Source organism: Podarcis liolepis (assembly GCF_965112155.1).
Source record: "Podarcis liolepis genome assembly, chromosome: 2".
Lineage (NCBI taxonomy): Eukaryota > Metazoa > Chordata > Lepidosauria > Squamata > Lacertidae > Podarcis > Podarcis liolepis.
Window position 1 is genome coordinate 62,229,048 of NC_139555.1, and position 20,794 is coordinate 62,249,841.

The 20,794-nt window shown below is 45.4% G+C and overlaps 1 protein-coding gene and 1 long non-coding RNA gene across 6 annotated transcripts in view; one reads left to right on the plus strand and one right to left on the minus strand.

Moving 5' to 3' along the window:
• Window positions 1-19,478, minus strand: part of FLT4 (fms related receptor tyrosine kinase 4) — a 96,166-nt gene extending 76,688 nt beyond the window's left edge. The window contains exon 1 of one of the 5 annotated variants that reach the window (XM_083487950.1): window positions 18,911-19,478. In XM_083487950.1, coding sequence (XP_083344076.1) covers window positions 18,911-18,968 — 58 coding nt within the window. In that variant the 5' untranslated portion in view covers window positions 18,969-19,478. Of the gene's footprint in view, window positions 1-4,275; window positions 4,379-18,910 lie in introns of those variants that run through there. The other 4 variants (XM_083487951.1, XM_083487954.1, XM_083487952.1 and 1 more) reach the window with 4 other exon arrangements.
• Window positions 4,567-14,395, plus strand: LOC310699780. Its single transcript, XR_014522246.1, has 4 exons — window positions 4,567-4,860; window positions 5,499-5,620; window positions 13,425-13,561; window positions 14,005-14,395. It is a non-coding gene; the product is annotated as an uncharacterized lncRNA (long non-coding RNA).
• Window positions 19,479-20,794: the final 1,316 nt, after the last annotated feature.

Genomic DNA, 20,794 nt, shown 5'->3' on the forward strand with positions numbered 1-20,794 from the left:
GTTGGTCCACACAGACAAACACCTTCCAAGGATTTATTTCAGGCTTTAACAGCCACAGCTGCCCCAAAGTGGTCTCACAAAATAGAGCTACATTTATAATTAGGGGGCAAAAAAGAGGTAAAACCAACAGCGCAATAGTGATGCTACTTGATAGGTACATTTGCTAAAACAGTATTGTATCACAATTTCAGGAAATATAGCTATCAAGCTACAGTTCTAGATACCATTGTGAACCTATAAAGATCTACATTGTTTGGGCTGTAAATGCCTTAAGCGGAAATAAAAGACAAACAGGGCTCCATTCACTATGCCTGCTTCCACAACTCCTGTCAGGCAATCAACACCAGCAAGTACTAATTCAAGCCCATCACTCTTGTTTCCCCTCTCCTGTGTTGCTTCCTTCACCTGTCCACCACTGCCTCCACCTAGAGACCATTAACAAAGCATCCTGCAGCCAGCGTTTCAGTAACCCAGATACCGATGCTTTCTGTAGCAATCAGGAGGAAGAGGCAGTGGGAGAAGGCATGGTAGTGAGAGGGAAGGGGCAAGGCTGGCAGGCTTGGACCAGAGCTCAGTTTGTTGATATGCTTGTCTGACTCCAGAGCAACTCTTTTCTCTGCAGTTTGATTGGTCAGCCAAGCTAGCTGACTTCTTGATGGTGCCCTCCATGTGTCGGATGGATACACTTAGGGCTACTAGTCTGATGTACCCTATGTTGACTCCGCAACTCTGAAGCTTGCTTCCACACACAAAAATGTTTCTGGGGTGCTGTAAGTTTCAACAAATACAGATAAGAATGAAGATAGGTTTATTCTAACCATGTTACTCATACATTTTTAGTTTATTTTAAAGTATAGATACGGAGATATACAGTGAACTGTTCTGAGTCATAGCAAGCGAGGGAAATTTTCAAGTATACTAAATACGCATGTAAACAAATAAATCCACACCAGAGGCACACAATCAATTTATATCGTGTACTATTTTTATAGGATCAGTGCCAATATCCTTTTTTTTTGTTTCTCACGTGAGGGCATCTGACAGTATCCCATGTGTGCTCCACATGGGGTTAATTTTAAGTCTTCCATCACTGTCTTGCCCCCGTCCCATACAAGATTAATTGCTAACACTCTTGCTTTTAGAAATGTATAGCTAATGTATAGCTAATAGTCACACTTTTGCCATAATTTACAAGGTGTTGATTATAACAAGGTCAAGTCTGCCCACCCATTCAGAGTTAATCATGCCGAAAGTTAGTCCAGAGTCTTTGTTTATTATCCCAAGTGATGACAAACAAAATAAGCAAAGGATTAGTTAATGTCCTCCAACCTGCTCCACATGGTATTAATTAAACTGTGAGCTCCCAGACCTATCCTAAGATAGTTGCTAACACGGGCAATGTCCGGTTCCTTTCCAAAGTGGAATCTACTCCACAGTGACAATATAGAGAAGTTTTAAGATAAACGGCCACCATTAAATTAAAATTCTGGAAAAAAACCCCACTGAAATGTTGTAAAGTCTACTCATTAACTAATTAAATAAGGATCTCAATATAAGTGATGGTTTGAAGATATGGAATGAAGATTAGAGCTTTTCCCAGCTAAATGACACTTACAAATAATTTGTGGTCTGAAAAAAAACACCTGTATTTATACAAATAAAGAAAAGCACAAAACCTCTAGGTGGAACTTCAGAACATCCAGTGTTGTAAGCAGCAATATTCACAACTTTCCCTGCTCAGAAAGCATAGAGGGCAGGTTTTAATCATCTCACTTTCTGCATTAGCTTCAGCTTCTAAGCCATCTTCAAGGGCAGCTCCCCATATAGCACATTGCAGCAGTCCAAGCAGAAAGTCACTACAGCATGGAGAAGTGAGGACATTCTCAGCCTAGGAATGACTATAGCTTATGTACTAGCCTAAGGTTGACATAAGCAGGCCTAGTCACAGAAACCACTTGGGACTGCAGTGACAAACTGAAATCCAGAAGTACTCCCAGAGTCCTAAACTTTTCGTGGAGTGCAACCCCTCGCAGAATAGGCCATTCACCTAATTCAAGGACATGTACTTATCCTTTGTTTTGGTATATGCAGCGACTAACTAGGTGGCCTAAATGAGAGCCCAAACAAATTTGAGAGCTGCTTCCTGTAGGCCTTACAGAGCAGATGCAGCACCCTAAACCTGGGCTCCTCAAAGTTTGTCATAAAGGACCCTCCTCAAAATAACAAAGGGTGGATGCAGATGGCAGTCAACTTCAGAGCTGGAATTGTCACTGTAGTTTGGGGATGCATGGGCAGATAAAGGAAGGGAAATGGAAGGTGTCAGTTGGGTATCAGTGCTTTAATGTCCTCAACGAATGAGGTTTGTGGAAGCTAGAAGTCCACATCAATAACTGGCAGAGGTGGCAGCTCCTTTGACCTTTCAGATTAACAATAAACACAAGCAGCACCTGACTACTGCATAGACACCCAAGTTATACTGTATATGACAATACATCATGCTGGGCAAGATGAAACACATAACTGAAAGCAATTGGTTATTGGGCTGAGTGAGCAGATGCCATATTTGTCAAACCTACCCCCATATATTCTCTGGGAGGCCTATCTCCCATGTGAACTGTGAAACTATTGGTTAAATATAGCTACTAGAACAACATGGTGAAATTTGGTTTCAGCTCTTAATACTTTAGGGCAAGAGTATGGGGAGGGGAGGCAGATATTTTAATGCTGCACATGAAACTGTCATGAAACCACTAGATCAAAATGGGCCATGCCAAGAATCTAGGAGTGCCTGTTTTATGGAGTTGGGATATTTTGGAATATGATATAATAATACGGGAAATCTGGCAACTCTAATTGTTCCTTGAGACAACATTATTATAGTTGGAGAAAGAGACCAGAATCAGTTTGCCTGTTTAGGTTCCTCAAAACTACAGCAACAAAAAACCCACCCCTCCTGGGACTGTCTTGGGAGATAAACAGAATGAAAAAACCTTACAAATGCCAAATTTCCGGGGGCAGGGGGGGGGGGGAGTCCGAGGCCCTTTATTCAGAGCCAATAGTGCAAAAAGAACAAAAAGCAGTACAGCACCGTAAAGGACAACAAATTTATTATAGCATAAGTTTTTGTGGACTACAGTCCACTTCATCAGATGCATTGACAGGATAACACTTCATGCACCTGAACTCAAAAGCTTTTGCTATAATAAAGTTGTCACAAGACTTTGCTGTTTTTGCTAAAGAAAATTAACACCCCTACTCCTCTGGAAATTGTTACAGTGGAACACACCACCACAGGCAGTTCATTTATTCTTATAAAACTCAGGCAGAATTAAAACAAGGATTAAAATTCATAGCCTGAATTTGGCTGGTGAACTTATATGCTCTCATGCCAATAGAAAATGCAGCTTCTAAGAAATCTAAGGGAGGTATCAGAATGCTCAGGGCAACCCCAAAGTTTGCCAAAGTACAAACAATATTTAAAAGTCCACAAATACCAAAATGGGGCAACCACATGCCCCCAAACAGCTCAATGCAGACTAAGCATGCTCCATGATCACCAGGAGCCATGGAATGTTGACTGCCAATTGGAAAAGAAAAATGGAAAACCAAGAATGGAAGAGTGAGAAAAGAATTGGCTTGCTTGAGCCCTTAGCAGATTTTAGGAAGCTGGAGGAAGACATGGTTAACTGGCTGGCTGGTCCTCTCCCTCAACAGGAATGCTACTGTGTGAGAGAAAATATATTGCAATGTTTTGTTGTAGGTCCCATTTATACACCAAATTTCTCAACATTTATAAAGACTACATTGCAAGAAGGAGATGGCTAGTCCTGCATTTCTTGCTTGCTCCAAGTGCTATAGAGATTTGTTGCCTTTCCTGGTTGTTCATTTCCTGTAGAATGGAGCTGAACCCAGCAATACCACACCCAGAAAAAGGTTGCATCCTGAGCCCTACAGCATTAGAACAGGCAACACATATCCTGGATATCCTTCCTTGCAGCAAACCTTTTGGCAGGAATGCTAGGTTAGATGAGAAATGGCAACCCCATGTTCACAATATCACCGTGAGGTAGATGTATAAGTATAATTGTACTGGATAATTTGCTGTGTAACTATAGGTCAGTATAATTTTGTCAAAAGTTTTATGTACCTTTTTTAAAAAACCCACCACCATTGTTATTTTCAATTTACAATAAAAACATCAAACTTCCCCATGCAGGCCTATTATATAACCTATGCATTCTTCATAAAAATAATGTAAGAGAAATTATAACTCACCCCTTCTCACCTGGCAGGGAGAGGGGGTGCCATTTTGTGGTTTGCCTCAGGTTCCAAAATGTCTTGGGGCAGCCCTACAGTAATGTGTACACAGGCAACCAAGATGTGACAGAACAATATAGCACTGATATCATAAGAGGCAGCACTACAAGCTGTAGCCTTTAGGAAGCCTGATGGCTGTGTGGCCGAGGAATATAACCTGACCTTTCTAACGCTTGGCCTTCCCTTGAAATATGCAGCATTACTGGCACATTGCTAGATGTTATGAACAATATTTAGTGTTTAGAAAACAGTAGTGGGGAGGGGGGTGCTGTGACACCTCTTCTTTCTAATATGTTTGCCATATGTGGAAGTCCTTGAAGTAAAATCAAAAGGCATAAGGAGACGAGAGAGAACAGAAACCAGGCCTTGGCAAGTTGCCAGCTGCGTAGCGCCCTCTAGGTCTTTGCTCAGGGAACAGCATCCGTTCCTTGGGTCCTCCTGGCTGTTTATCTGTCTGCCTTTCTCTCCAGCCCTCTCCAGGAAACTCTATCTCATCATTCCCCTTACTTTGCTTCAGCTTGACTTCCTGAGTTCTCTTGCCAGGTTTACCCTTCATCTTCCTCCACACCTCCCCCACACCATAACTGCCAGGCCGTGTTTGCATTTCTCTCCCTGTCAGCTTTCCTTTCTCTCCCCCCTGCCCCACCGAAGTGCCCTTTCCCTCCCCGGCTCCATCCTCTCAGAGAGGAGATGTCCTGGGCCAAAGTTAGCCTGTCAGGTAGCCACATGTCCGGCCTAGAGCTACCAGGTCAGCTGGGGCCACCCTGCAGACCTCCTCTCGGATCTGGGCTGTCAGCAGCCTTTCCATCCCTCTGCTGAGCTCAATATGTGCTGCTTTTAAGTTAGAGGGGCAGGGTGCTCGTTGCTGATCTGACAGCACGTGTTTCCTTTTGGATCTGGCCTGCCAACAACTGATGGCAAGGGGGCTAGCCATCTCTTTCTCTAGGACTGCCAGTTCTCTTTAGTTACATTCACCCCATACTTTCAAAGCACTCTTTGCACCACACATGGAGAATCCTGGGAGCTGGTGCTGAGAACTGTAGGTCTGTGAACTCAGTGCCTTTACCAAACTATAGTTCCCAGGATTCTTTGTGGAAAACTATTACCATTAAAGCTGAATAAGTACTTTAAATGTAGGTGTGGCCTTTTTCTATCAGTGTTCCTGTGACTTCTTTTAACAGTTGCCTGACAGAGAAACCTAACAGGAGATACTTCCATATCATCTCCATATTGGGAAACACTTCATCTGTTGAATTTGTTCACATCACAAAGGTGTGAAAAATGCTTGAGCACTTACAGAGAGGTGAGGAGGTGCCATCCCTGGTTTGGTCCTTGACTACTTTCATTACTTTGGAGTTACTGGCTAAATCTATAGCCTTTGAAACAGACCATTTCCCCCCAATGTGCAAACATTCCCTATTTAGGTTTATAAATGCATTACAGTTTTCTTGAATTCTCTGGTGGAGAGATGAGCTATAATCATAGCAGTATAGAGAGCAGGAAATGGATGGAAAATGCTTTGATCATATAATTAATTCTTAAAGGAATGCATATCTAATATTTTATTTTGCAGCCTCCCAGCATTGAAGAACTTCAGTTACCTCCCCCTTTAATAAAACAATCAAATACTGCAACCTTTGCAGAGTACAAATCCTGATGATTACAAGTTCAAAGAGACAGTCAATGAATCTGCACAGATAACTCAGGCATCTTAGAACTACTAATAATCACAGGCAGGCATGAAATTCATTTTTTCCGTCAAACAAAAAAGATGTCCATTGAAATGCCATGCTGTGGCTTTCTCAACAGGCTACTTGTGTTCAAATCAATCATATTTTCATAGTTAGAACTTCAAGTTGAAAATATATATTTTTTTATAAATGGTTTGCAGGCCATCATAAATCGCCAATTTTTTTTAAAAAAAAATTTCTAATTCTACTGATTGTTGTTTTCCTATTTAAAATTGTTTCCATACACAATAACTCAAACCCCAGAGGTACTCACAAGCAGGATACAATAGCAGGGAAATGTTTATATATGCTAATGACTCAATTAAGGATGGTAATTACTAACAAAGATGTTAATAACTGAGTGTGCTTGAAAGGGGCTGAAAATCAGATGAACTAGCTGGTCTCATTCATTCAAGATGTAGCAGAAAGGTATAGCGAAATCCACAACAGTGTGGTCTCCAAAAACTCTGTTGTCTTGATGAATTAATTGGACACCTGGTTTGGATATAACACTAAACCACAGTTTAGTGTTATAAAAATGGGCCTAGTCTCCCCCTGGGCCCATGTACCCCCTACTGCAGCTGAAAGGAATTCAGAAACTTTCATTTCTACCAATCTGTTGTATCAGCGATGGATCTGAATCTTTTTCTCAAAGCTTGGTGGTTTGTATTCTAAAGTGGATGATACAGTCTCTCTTCTCTTAAAACATTATAAAACTGTAAATTTAGTGCAAGCAGGAACTTTAGCCATCGATTTTTAATCAAACTTGTCAGTGCTAACACATATTTTTGCACTTGGGCAGGTAGCATAGAGCTTGCGCAAGACCACATTTATTTATGATTCCTTTTATCTACTCTTGCAATAAAACATGTTTTCATTGGGATTGGGGAAGGGGTTAGTGAGAGGTCAATGCTCTAAGCAATCTTTCCAATTCATAGCAATACTAGCTAAACAGCAGCTAAGCCAGAGTCTCCAGTCTATTACAAAGAAAGTATTACATTTCTCTTCCAGCCCCCAAAATTAAAAGAATATATTCCAATGCTAGCTAATTTCAAGCCATCTCCTACGGATAAATTCTTTGAAATGCCACCCAGGTCTTGTTATTGCTGTTGAGGACAGAGAGCTGGGGATTCAGTCGGCATTAGATTTTATTTGTCTAACCAGCTAGGGGTGGGGAGGGGGCTGTAAATACTGAGAAATGCCAAGCCCTGGGAGCACAGTCCTTGTCTGACTCTGCCACTGAACTGCAAAGTCAGGAGCAAGCAGAATGCCAAAGCTACATATCAGCATGAGGCAGTGGATGCTCATTCTTCGAGAATGAGGAAGGCACAAGGAAAGGTACTAACTTTAAAACACACACACACATTTTCCTCCCAAATATATTTTGGACAATACTTTGGGCAAAGCACCTCTTTCAAATACTGTACCATCTCTACTCTCACTCCTTTTGGTAAGTCTTACCCTGCTTCCTTCATTTGTATTCTTATCTCAAGGATATTTTCCCTGAAATATTAATACATTATGCAGAAACAGAGCCAACTCAGGACATTTTGCTGCCCAAAAGTGGAACAACAAATGGACACACACACACACACACACACACACACACACACACACACATCAAGGTGCATAGTATCCAAAGCCAACCAAGTTATTGGGTATCTGAAGCAGAAAATCTCAAAAACAAGTCTCCCCTTTCCTGGCAGTAAAAATAGAATAACTAAACAGAGAGAAGGCAGGTTTGGGTTAGGTGTAAAGGGATGGGGATGGGTTTAGTGCCAGGTGTAAGATGAGAGAGGTTGAAAAGGGGAAGTGGTCAGGCAGGGGTTGGTGAGCAACCTAAACAGTGGTGCAGTCCCTAGTATACAGGTAATCCTCGTTTTTGTGCGGGGGGGTTACATCCCAGATCCTCCCATGTGTCGGCAGAGCACACATAAGCCTGCTCCGCCCCTACCCCATTCCGCCCCTTTTTGTGATGTCTTTATGACATTTTGGGGTGTTTCCAGGTTCGGTGCTGTGCGTGTGTACATGTCATTCGGGCGCACATAAATCGGTTGTTGCCTGTATAAATAAAAATATAAAGGATGATCCAACTGGTAAAATAAATATGTTATTATCAGGGGACAGGGAACTGCTTAGGGGATTTTGTTGCGGGAGGTTGCTGCTGTTGTTGATGTTAGTTTTTTATAACTTTATACTGGATCTTATGGTTTATGTGGGAATTATTCAGTTTGGTTGTGTACTTTTTGATGTTTTGTTTATTGTTTATAACTACTTTTCTTATGTTTGTAGTTATGCATTTTTTATATGTTGTAATCCACTTTGAGCATAGTTTTAACTATGGAAAGATGGCATGCAAATAAAATGATGGATTGATCAGAAAATCAAATCACAAGGCTGAAACATTTGGTTCTCAAATCGCATATGTACTTGAACTGTACATTTTATAATTTGCAATATAGACATGTGGAGGAAGGACAACTAAATCCTTGTATACTTTGGCCCTAATACAGTCAGGCTTATTAGGCTTAGCCATGACTAAACTTGACCCACTTATTTCAACAAGACTAAAGTACAACTATTTCCTCCTCTAGATTTAGGGCCTATATTCCATAAGAGCCTTGGCTGTCCACATCATCTCAGTTTTACCTGTGGAAACAGTGCAATTTCAACTTACTAAAGTGCAATTTCTGAAAACCTCTGGTTTGCCAAACGTTTTACATACCCCAGGCCCTTGCAGTGATTCCTGGAATTTTTATTCTCAATTTCAATCAGCCAACAGTCAGAAAAAGCTAAAGCACAGAATGAACTCAGGCTTGCTAGAGAGGTTAAAAGCAACAAAAAAGGCTTTTATGGGTATGTTCGTAGCAAAAGGAAGAACAAAGAAACAGTGGGGTCACTCAGAGGAGAAGATGGTGAAATGCAAACAGGGGACACAGAAAGGGCTGAACTCTTCAATGCCTTCTTTGCCTCAGTCTTCTCCGATAAAGAAAACAATGCCCGACCTGAAGAATTTGGAGCAAATGATTCAGCAAAGGAAACACAGCCCAGAATAACTAAGGAGATAGTACAAGAATATTTGGCTAGATTAGATGTATTCAAGTCTCCAGGGCCAGATGAACTGCATCCAAGAGTATTAAAAGAACTGGCAGATGTGATCTCAGAACCACTGGCAGTCATCTTTGAGAATTCCTGGAGAACAGGCGAAGTCCCGGCAGACTGGAGGAGGGCAAATGTTGTCCCTATTTTCAAAAAGGGGAAAAGAGAGGACCCAAATAATTACCGCCCAGTCAGTCTGACATCAATAGCAGGGAAGATTCTGGAACAGATCATTAAGCAAACAGTCTGTGAGCACCTAGAAAGGAATGCTGTGATCACCAATAGTCAGCATGGATTTCTGAAAAATAAGTCATGTCAGACTAACCTGATCTCGTTTTTTGACAGAATTACAAGCCTGGTAGATGAAGGGAACGCAGTGGATGTAGCCTACCTTGATTTCAGCAAGGCATTTGACAAGGTGCCCCATGATATTCTTGTAAAGAAGCTGGTAAAATGCGGTCTTGACTATGCTACCACTCAGTGGATTTGTAACTGGCTGACTGACCGAACCCAAAGGGTGCTCATCAATGGTTCCTCTTCATCCTGGAGAAGAGTGACTAGTGGGGTGCCACAGGGTTCTGTCTTGGGCCCGGTCTTATTCAACATCTTTATCAACGACTTGGATGATGGACTCAAGGGCATCCTGATCAAATTTGCAGATGACACCAAACTGGGAGGGGTGGCTAACACCCCAGAGGACAGGATCACACTTCAAAACGACCTTGACAGATTAGAGAACTGGGCAAAAGCAAACAAGATGAATTTTAACAGGGAGAAATGTAAAGTATTGCACTTGGGCAAAAAAAAATGAGAGGCACAAATACAAGATGGGTGACACCTGGCTTGAGAGCAGTACATGTGAAAAGGATCTAGGAGTCTTGGTTGACCACAAACTTGACATGAGCCAACAGTGTGACGCGGCAGCTAAAAAAGCCAATGCAATTCTGGGCTGCATCAATAGGAGTATAGCATCTAGATCAAGGGAAGTAATAGTGCCACTGTATTCTGCTCTGGTCAGACCACACCTGGAGTACTGTGTCCAGTTCTGGGCACCACAATTCAAGAAGGACACTGACAAACTGGAACGTGTCCAGAGGAGGGCAACCAAAATGGTCAAAGGCCTGGAAACGATGCCTTATGAGGAACGGCTAAGGGAGCTGGGCATGTTTAGCCTGGAGAAGAGGAGGTTAAGGGGGGATATGATAGCCATGTTCAAATATATAAAAGGATGTCACATAGAGGAGGGAGAAAGGTTGTTTTCTGCTGCTCCAGAGAAGCGGACACGGAGCAATGGATCCAAACTACAAGAAAGAAGATTCCACCTAAACATTAGGAAGAACTTCCTGACAGTAAGAGCTGTTCGACAGTGGAATTTGCTGCCAAGGAGTGTGGTGGAGTCTCCTACTTTGGAGGTCTTTAAGCAGAGGCTTGACAACCATATGTCAGGAGTGCTCTGATGGTGTTTCCTGCTTGGCAGGGGGTTGGACTCGATGGCCCTTGTGGTCTCTTCCAACTCTATGATTCTATGATTCTATGATTCTAACAGTCCCTTGGATGTCATTGAGTGCAGCACAAGAAATTTAGGATTTAGCCTAGTAATAAAAACTTCCTTCATTCTTTCTGTGGAACACTCTGCAGGGCATTGCTATGTTCCTTTCTGCTCTATCTACAACTCTTGAGACTATTCTGGTTGATCACCCTTATTCCTTCCTGCAGATGCTGCTAGGGTGGAAATGAGGTAAGATTTAAAACTGCAAGGAAAAAAGAACAACCAGCAAGCTGGAGCAAATATGGTTACTATTTGGAATAGGCAGTAGGCTCTTCCAAAATACGTAGGCTATGTACATATTAGTGACTTAAAACACAATGAGATGCCCGCCTGCTGCATTTCAAGTTGCATTTGCCTGGCAAGGATATCTTCATCCAATGCACATTTTCCCTCGCCTGCAATTCCCCTATGAAGCTGTCATCTGCACATGCACAATGGTTGTCTCAAAGGTACACCCCTCAGCTTAACTGGGAAGTGAATGTGGCTTATGTTTTCAAATCATATGGCAACTGGTTTGAGGGGAAACACATCAAGCATCAAGAACTACATGATAGATATGGATTGTGGCTAATGTCAGGTGTACCTCCAGAATGAGAGCACACTGGAGCCAGAGTAATGTGCGCGCAGCCATTGTTGGACATAACAGTCACTTATTTCCATGTTCCCTTTTAGAGGTTTATTGAAGCAACTCAAACAATCCTGTGCACTGTTAATACATAAAGTCGGGGTATATGTACAATTTAACTCAGCAAGAAAAAAGTCAACAGTGATGCAGCAGCGGGTATTTACAGAGGAGAATCAGAGGCTTGAAGTGCTTAGCCTTTCCCTACAACCATTCTCCTGGACTTGTTGCTTGATTGATGGGCTAATGCATGGCCTTGGAGCCACCTGGGCAAAGCAGGGAACTGGGAGAGAAAGAGAGGGGTGGGGAACTGGTGGGAGAGAAGGGTTATGGGGGACATTGGTGAGCTGAAAATGTTTAAGCACTCACTCTTGCCCAGTAACACTCCCTTGCTAATGCCCTGCCTATCCATTCATTAACAGTATTAGGCAAACTGGGAACCTGTGTTTGCCTAGTAATGTGCAGTTTACAATTCTGCAGCCAGAAAAACCAACATTTGGTGAACAACATGAGTTATGCTAATTGGATATGTTTGCAAAATTGCATGCCCCATCTTGTCTTGTTTTAAATCCAGAGTAACTTTGCCCTCTTCAGTGAAGTGGAAATTGGAGCACGTTTCCTATCTCTTATTTCAAGCAGCCTTTCTTGGAATATTATTTTTAATGTATCAGTCACCACATGGAAAATTAAACCACGGATACAGAAATGCTTAAGCTTCAAGTCAAAGTTGGGCAAACACTGGTGATCATTAGGCTGTCCACAATGAATTTCACCATAGCTACCCCCCAAATAATCAGTGCTTCCCTAGCTCTGACCTGCAGTTTAAGCTGTTCTGTGCTGAGGTTTCATTCTCCAAATGGAGATTCATACATGGGGTAAAGGAATAGCTAAGTGTGCATACGATGACCATTCTCATGGAGCATGTTGCTCCATGAAAAAATGGCAGAAGTCAATACAAATATAGTGGAGTTGCTTTTATTGGAAATATATTTACTTCAGCAGTTCTAATACGGGTTTGTTTTGTATGTAACTGTAAATGTAGACTCTAGTACACAGATCATATCAAAGCACCATGTATGGTGAAAATACACGTCCGAATGTTTTGTTCATGATGCTTGTACAGAGATTCCTTCTTGACTGCCTCTCACTTCTGACAAGCCCTGCGTCACCATGTACCATGGCATTGTTATTGCTGGCCTTGCTGACACATTGTCACCATAAGTCAGTGGAAAACTCTGCCCAGGCCTGGACTCCAGCCAGAAGGCTCTACTCCAGGATCCCCCTTTCCCCTCTCCCCATGAACTCCTCCCTGAGTCAGCTGGCTCAACCGCCCACAGAAAGGGGGAAAAAACACCTCCTTGAAAGACGTCATCATTTCATAGTTGGATTATTTTCAGACTAGAAATGCAGCGTGATTTGTTTACAAGTAAGTGAGCAGATCAACACACTGAAGTGCAGATACTTTCTCCCCCTGGAAAATGTATATTAAATGGCCAGTGTCAATCATGCCTGAGTTGGCCGGGCATGCTGTTCTCCTCCCCCATCCTCACCAAAATGAAAACTGACCCATTGCCTACCTAGACACCCATCATAAAGGGGTCCCTGAACTGTTATCAGGCTATGACAGTTTCCGCCATTGGATTCCTCCTGCCCATCAGGAAAGCTAAATAAGGACCGCAGTTCAGGCGGCTGCAGGAAGAGGGGAAATGCAGGACATCCGGCCCAGCTGCCAATTTTTCCTTTCCCATGAACCACTGCTGACCTCCGCCAGCAAAGGCTTGGACATCATGCCTGGCATCATAGCTAAGCATCTTCACTTAACTCTTTGCAGGCTACCTGTTAAAAGGCAGGGACCTACAGATACCTGGATTAATCATAGTGTTTGACTCAGTTTTACATAAAGTTCAGAGAGTGTAATATTGGCACAGTTTGATCTCTATAATGTATCACCCAACTTCAGTTCAGGGCATGCCTGTCTCAGCAGTGTATAAATTTAACCCATTTGTAACAGCAAACAGTTGACTATGTACCTCTATTAAGTTTACGCCAGGAAGTTAAGCATATGCATGTCTTGAAAGCATTCAGTGATTATTTTATCTCCTTATAGACAGGTTTACAGTTGCTTGTCTATGTGACAGCTATACACACACACTTCCAGTATGCTGAACAGGTTATTTCCTATTATGAAACCATTAACGGAATAAACTGACATCTGGCGAACTCTAGGTTTACTACAATGAAAAGGTAATCCCTGTATCCTTTAGAAACTTCCTAATGTCTAAAGATAAATTCCAGAAGGTCCACTCTCTTTTCTGTGAATAACATATTGGGTTATTATTTTTTCCTGTCTGATCAGATAACCTGGGGGTTTTTTTATGGAGGAAAGGGGGATAAATCTTTGCTGTAAATTCATAACACAGATGGAGAGAAGTGAAGAGGCATTATTTATATAGGAGGAGTAACTGTGGAAAAGCAATACTGTTTAAAATATTGGAAATAGTCAGAAGGGCAAGCGGATAACTGCAGTTGCAGAATGTGAGGGGGGCAGATTCAATAAGCTAGTTCGCCAGGTTCTGCCCTTATTGCATTACACAACTTTGCATTCTTTCTTGTCTCTCCAGTGACTGGTGATTCATGATATCCTTGTGATTTTGCAGCAATATTATCTTTGTCTCTTTTTTATGAAGGGCATCAATGGACTGTAGCACAATAACTGGAATTCCATTTGGACACTTGCTAGCTTGTTTTGGATTTTCCATCATCTCTTAGTTTGGCCTCACTGCCAAGTAGCCACAACTGTGCTGAGCTGGCTTTGAATGTCTTAGTCAAGTGTAACATGAGAAGGCTATTGCAAGAAGAAGAAGAAGAAAACTAAAAGGACTGAGGAATTATAAGGTGGGACGGTGAACTGGAAATCTCCCTTTGTAAGCTGTCTGTACTCACAATGGGAGCATAGGAACCTGCCTTATACCGAGTCAGAGCATTACAGCCTACACTGTATTGTCTACACTGACTGATAATGGCTCTCCAGAGTTTCTGACTTTTTCTGACTTTTACCAGCCCTACTGGTAAAGTGTGGGATGCAAAGCATGTGAGTATATGTAGACTTATTTTTGTGAGGGGGTAGAAATCAGGGCATAGCAAGGGGGTGCAGTAGCTGCAGTCCACCACAAGTGTCCCCACTGAAGGGGGTGACAAAATGGCGGGTGGCACTCACTGTAGGGCCTGCAGCATGCCCGAGCCACGCATCTCAGGCACCCACAGGCTCCACGATGTCTGCCCACTGCCTCCCCCTCCAGCTGTAGGGTGGCTGAGGCCCTGGCCCCTGTGGTACGCCCCATCCCTATGGGTGCCGGGCACCCGTCCTGTCCCTCCCTAGGGGCACGTCGCGCCCCACCCTGTCCCTGTGGGTGCTGTGTGCCCCATCCCATCCCTCCCTAAGGGCACTGCACTGCGCTGCACTCCCCGCCCTGTCCCCCCCATGGGTGCCGTGCGCCCTGCCCATCCCTATGGGTGCCGCACTCCCCGTGCCGTCCCTATGGGCGGTTCACCCCGCCCCTTTGGGCGCACCGCCCCAGGTGCCCGAAAGGCTTCCTGTGCCGCTGGGTAGAACCAGGCTTAAAACACAGAGCCAGCCTAGGCACTGAGCCTGGCTGTGTCCTTTTAATGACGAGGCACTTTGGAGGAGCAATGATACCACTGCAATTCATTAAGCACCATTACAGTTTTGACCTTAGGAGAAATCCACCAATGGGACTAACACAACCCACCTCATTAGCAGCTTGAAATAAGAAACAAAGCTTTAAGATAGCCAGAGGCAATAAAAATCCTGGGATTAATTTAAACAGTCACTGGATATCAGAGCAGCTGCAGAAGTATTTCTATGCCCACAGAGGAGAAATTATGGTCGTGCTGCAATCCATCGGAATGCCTAGCACCAAGTCCCAGGCTACAAGGAGCAGGGGGTATCTGTTTAACACATTGTGTCAAGCGTCCTTGCAGCAGGTGCTGCGGCAATTGGGGATCTATCGGGGAAAAGTGCGGCAATAATATATTCCATATGCCCTCTGCAATCATGTCAGCATGCTCCACTACGTCTGCTACAAGGATTTGTCTGCCTCCCTCAGCTACATTCCTGGAAGCGGTAGGTTTGAGTTTTACTTGGCCTCGTGCCAAAAGGATGCTTTTAGCACTCTCACTGTAAATGGAGACTTGATCCATGAAGCCAGGCGAGTCAGTATGATCTGTAGTCCAGCTATGTACTGCAGGCCAAAGAAATTGGTGCACCCTTAACCAAGTGGCTGGGTGGGCCTGAGGAGAACCGACTGTGCATGTTTATTTACAACTTATCATACAAAATAAGGAGGCAACAAAGAATGGGCCTTGTCCCATGCTGGTAGGCATTGGCGCAGCGTGGGTTGCCAGTGCCCAGGGGCTGACAAGGGAGGGAAGGAGGGAGGGAAAAGGACAGAGTACGCATGCACATTCCTAATGGCACCCATGGCACCCAGAAGATCACAGCCGCAAAGATTAAGAAAGGAGAAATAATTCCGCTGCCTGGAGAGGACACTTTCTGGTTTGCATGGAGAAGCCATTTTCAACAGAACTCAGCAATGGAAGCATGCACTGTATTGAGGCAGCACCGGGTGTTGAAATGTTGCACCCCTAAGAATTTTGCACCCGGGGCAACCACCCCTGTGATTCCGCCCCCCCCACACCACTACAGTGGTGCCTCGCAAGACGAAATTAATCCGTTCCGCGAGTCTCTTCGTCTTGCGGTTTTTTCATCTTGCGAAGCATGGCTATTAGCGGTTTAGCGGCTATTAGCGGCTATTAACGGCTTAGCGGCTTTAAGAAAAAGGAAACAAACTCGCAAGAACTCACAAGACGTTTCGTCTTGTGAAGCAAGTCCATAGGGAAATTCGTCTTGCGGAACGACTCAAAAAACGGAAAATTCTTTCGTCTAGCGAGTTTTTCGTCTTGCGAGGCATTCGTCTTGTGGGGCACCACTGTATTGCCAGGGGCTGATGAGATCTGTATAGTCCAACAACATCTGAAAGCCCACAGTTTAGACATCCCTATTATAAAGAGCCCAAATACAGGAGTCTGTAAACCTCCTCACCCAAACCACAAGACTTAACATTTCTTCACATTATGTGTGATGATTACCCCGCCGCACACAATTCTTCCAGGGAATATGTATGGATCTCCTCATCTCTCCTGCTTTAGCCTCTCAATAACCCAGGGAGATAGGACAGGCTGACAAAGCGACTGACTAAAATCACCTACCCCACCCCTGAACTATGGTGCAATACTGTCTGGATGTAAAAGGAAATATTTACAAATCAAAGTTAAGTATGCCAATAGTGGCACCTGATCATCAGACATTCATGTTGGCATAAGAGACAGATAAAGAGTGTTAAAGCTACTATAAAAAATTGTGTGCCATTGAAACTAATGTACTCCAAAGTCACCAGGTGAGCTTCACAGCTGAACAAGGGTCTGAACATCACCACCATCAGCTTTCAGAACACATTCAAGCCCCTATGCCATATTTATCTCACACCTGTTTATTCTTCATTCCTTTCTAGCTATTCATTTAGGAAAGGTGGTGTTCTCAATCCACTGCCCTCCTGCCTCACAGAAACTCTGATCCTTATGAAGGAAGCATTATATCAACTCAGTTCTCTTTGTATCAGGACATGAAAAACCAAGCATGTGCGCTGCTTGTGTGCACTCCACCCCAGAGGCAGCAACCCAGTGTGTATTAGCCTTGTTCAGACCCATTAGGTTAGTAGGAGAAAGGTAACATCACCCACAAATAATTCATCACAGTGTCCAATTCCAGCTGCAAAGCACTATGCCTTAAAAGCACCTTTGCTGAGCAGCGGCTGTCTGGACTTGCAATGCGCATGGTGCTGCAGTCTATACCTCTCAGATGCTTAAGACCCTGCTTTTAAATCACTTTTTTTGTGTGGAATAAACAATACACCACAACAGTGATGAATCATGAGCTGTGATGATAGAAAATGGTCTTATGCTGCAAAAATTGATCTTACCGCATGCAAAGCTTCCTGCACTATGACTTTTGCTGTGGTCTCTCTGGTTCCTTATAGCCTCCCACCTGAACGCTAGCAAATCATGTGTCATAGTCCTCCTCCACAGAAACATTTTCTGCATCTCAGCAAATGTTGCCTACAGCTTTATTTTATTAGTAGCTCTGACATGCAGGCCCTCTGACATGCAGACCACCTCCCTCCTCCCAAGTCTGACAGGCATCTCATGCAGTCTCAGCCAGTATAGATCTACTCAGAAGGAAAGTCCCACTCAGGGGTGCTAACTTGAATAAAATATTGGCGGGGGGAGGTAAGCTCCACCCCACATAATCAATAGCAAGATGCAGCGTGCACATACCATTTGAAAGGCAATGTCGATCAATGGGGGGGGGCTCCAATATTTTATTGGGGGAGAGTGAAGGGACCTCAAACCCTAGGAGTTGGCTCCTATGGTCCCACTTTGTTCACTTTGTGACTGCAGCCCTAGTGTTGGGCCAGTCAATGTGTTTTGGCAATAAATGCAGTAACTTGAACCAGTGGCGTAGTGTGGGGGGTGCAGGGGGGGGGCCCGGCCGCACCGGGCGCAACATCTGGGGGTTAGGGTTAAGGGGCGCAAATCCACGGGTTAGGGGGCGCACATCCACGGGTTAGGGGGCGCAAATTACTTGCCTTGCCCCGGGTGCTGACAACCCACGCTACGCCACTGACTTGAACCAACTTATGTGTCTCAGTCTGCATAGCACACAAACAACAGGCAATGCATTAGAAAGGAAAAGAAAGAAAAAAACCAACACAAAGGCAGGATAAACTGTGCAGGATCACACCAGAAGGCACTTCCTGAGGAACCAGCGCAGGTTTGATCCCTGTTGCGGGGTTAAACCAAAGGGATGTCTAAAGTCCCCTTTCCTGCCCGAACTTTGCGTGCAGCTGGAGGAAAAGATTAGTCACCCAAGAGTGCCCTCTGGTGGTTGAATGGCGCTCGGTCATCCAGCTGAAGTCGAAAAAGATGGAACAAGTAGTCGAAGGAAGCGGGTACAGCACTACTAAGTTGGCAGATGCTTTGCCCGGAGAGCGGCGGAGTTGAACAAAAGAGGGAAAGGGATGAGAAAGGGAATGAAGGGACAGAGGAAGAGCGCACAGCTGGGGTCTCAGAATCCAAAGAAGCAATAAAAGCGGGGGGAGCTGAAAAGTGGCAAATATTATCTAGAGAAGAAAGGGAGGCAAAAGGCAAGGTTGGGGGCCGAGGCCACGGAGAGCGTGCAAGGAGCAGCGAAAGGGTGAGAGGAGCCAGGGGATGCCCGTCCCCGCCGGTGCCAGGCGGTCGGGAGCCGCTGGGTCAAGTCCGCGCACGCGGGCGGAGGGAGCGCGGAGTTGCTGGGCTGGAGCTTTCCGCTCCGGTTCATCCCGGGCGCAGACCGCTCCGTCTCCCGCAGCCAGGCGATGCCCGCCGCCCCCCGTCCCATCCCTTGCCAGCCCACAGCAGCTGCGCGGCGCCGCCGGCGTGCGCTCCGTCGAAGGCGCGCCTGCGCTCACTCACCTGCTTCCGAGACGATGCCGATCCAGAGCCAGAGGGAGAGCGTGCACACTCTCTTCATTTCCAGCGCCGGGGCGAGGGCCCGTCGCGAAGGGGCTGCGGCAGCAGGCGAAGCCACGTCTGGCAACGGGGGCTCCGCGGTTGCTTCTACTCGAGGGCCGGCGCAAGGCTGTGCCTCCTCCGTCCGCCTCAAGCAGGGCGGACGCGCTCTCTCGATGCCTCGGGCGCGCTTCCCTTTCCTTTTCCTCCCGCTGCCGGGAGCAAATCCCGCTGGAGCGGCTTGGCCAAGTTTGCCCCGGCGCAGCAGCTCGGCCGGGGGCTGCTCCGTCTTTGCGCGAGGCAGCCGAGCCGGTGTGAGGGGCGGAAGGAAGGCGGGAAACGCGCGGCGGGGGCGGGGAGCGAAGGTGGCGGGCGGGCTGGTGGGCAAAGGGGGGAAAGTGTGAAGAAGGGGGACGACGACGAGAAGGGCACCGAGTGTGGGGTGGGGCTTGCTGGGTCGGAAAGCGGAGTTTCTCCCTCACCCGCCAAGGGATAGCGGCGGGAGAGAGACGGGGGTGGGCGTGGGGAGAGAGAAAAGCTCTTCGACGACGGGGTGGGCAGGAGCGTTAAGGTGTGTGAGGGGAGCGCGCGCAATTAGAGCAAAATTGGCCGGGGGGAGGAATCACGTCGCGAGTCAGATTGAATGACGGGCTCCGCGTGGGAGGCCGAGAAATTTGCTGGGAAAGGCGATGGGCAGACGCAGCGTTGTGGGACGGGGGAAACGCGGCAAGGAGCAGGTGAGAGGCTCCACCACCGCCTTGCTATTCTTATAAAGGCAAATGGTTTCCTCGGGCAAAGGGGCGCGTCTGGAGTCTTCTCTTTTGAGGACGCCCGTTCTGTGTGCGCTCCACAACATCATCATCATCATCAACAGCAACAGAGGGACAATACAATAAATGAGCAATTTCCTGACACTGACATTCGATGAGGGGAAAGCTTCACCTGTTGGATTTTATTTTTATTGCCGACGCTGCCAGTGTTAGAGAAGCAGGAGCTCTGCCAGAAAAACAGTGCCATCCATAGTATAATGTGCTTCCTTGCTTATATCCCTTTTCTCCCCTGGAACATGCTCTTCCAGTTCCTGCTGTGCTTTCTGTGCAAAGCCAGAAGCACCAGAAATAGTCTCTTCCATGGGAAGAGGGGTGGGCTCCACTACCTGCTTGTGATTCCACGTGGATAAGCAGTGCAGCCTATGCCTTAGAGCAGGCATGTCCAACAGGTAGATGGTGAAGAGAGGCCTGAAGAGGACCCCCAGGACTGAGGTCCACCATCCCTGCTATATAAAAAGTAGTGATGATAACGCAAAGGCCACATAAGACATATAGATAACAAAAATAATGGGTAGAGCCGATGTCAAATCTCTGCCCAGCCTTTTATCTTAGTGGGTGACCCTTGGGCAAGTCATGATCCCTCAGCCTAACCTGCCTTTCTGGGTTACTGTGAAGATAAAATCAACCCTACACTACCCTTCGTTCCTCGGAGAAAGGGAAGCATGAAAATGCAGTGCAACAATCCCAGTAACACAGAGCAAGTGCACAGACAGGAATGCATAGACATGTGGACAGGCGCACTAAGGGATCCTATAAAATCATACTAGCTGACTTTGGTTCCGTGCTAACAAACACACTTGCCATGCATATTGCCAGCTGCAGAAATAGATGAGTGGGGGTGTGTGTGTCACCCAGCCATACAAATGTGCAAATCAGGACAAACTGATGGAATGCTTGACATAAGTATGTGTATCACTTCGCCACTACATGTCCAGGTACATACACATGGATTCATATGTGTGTCTGAAACACACAGAGATAAGCACACACTGTAGCTCTCACCATGTAAAAGAGCATT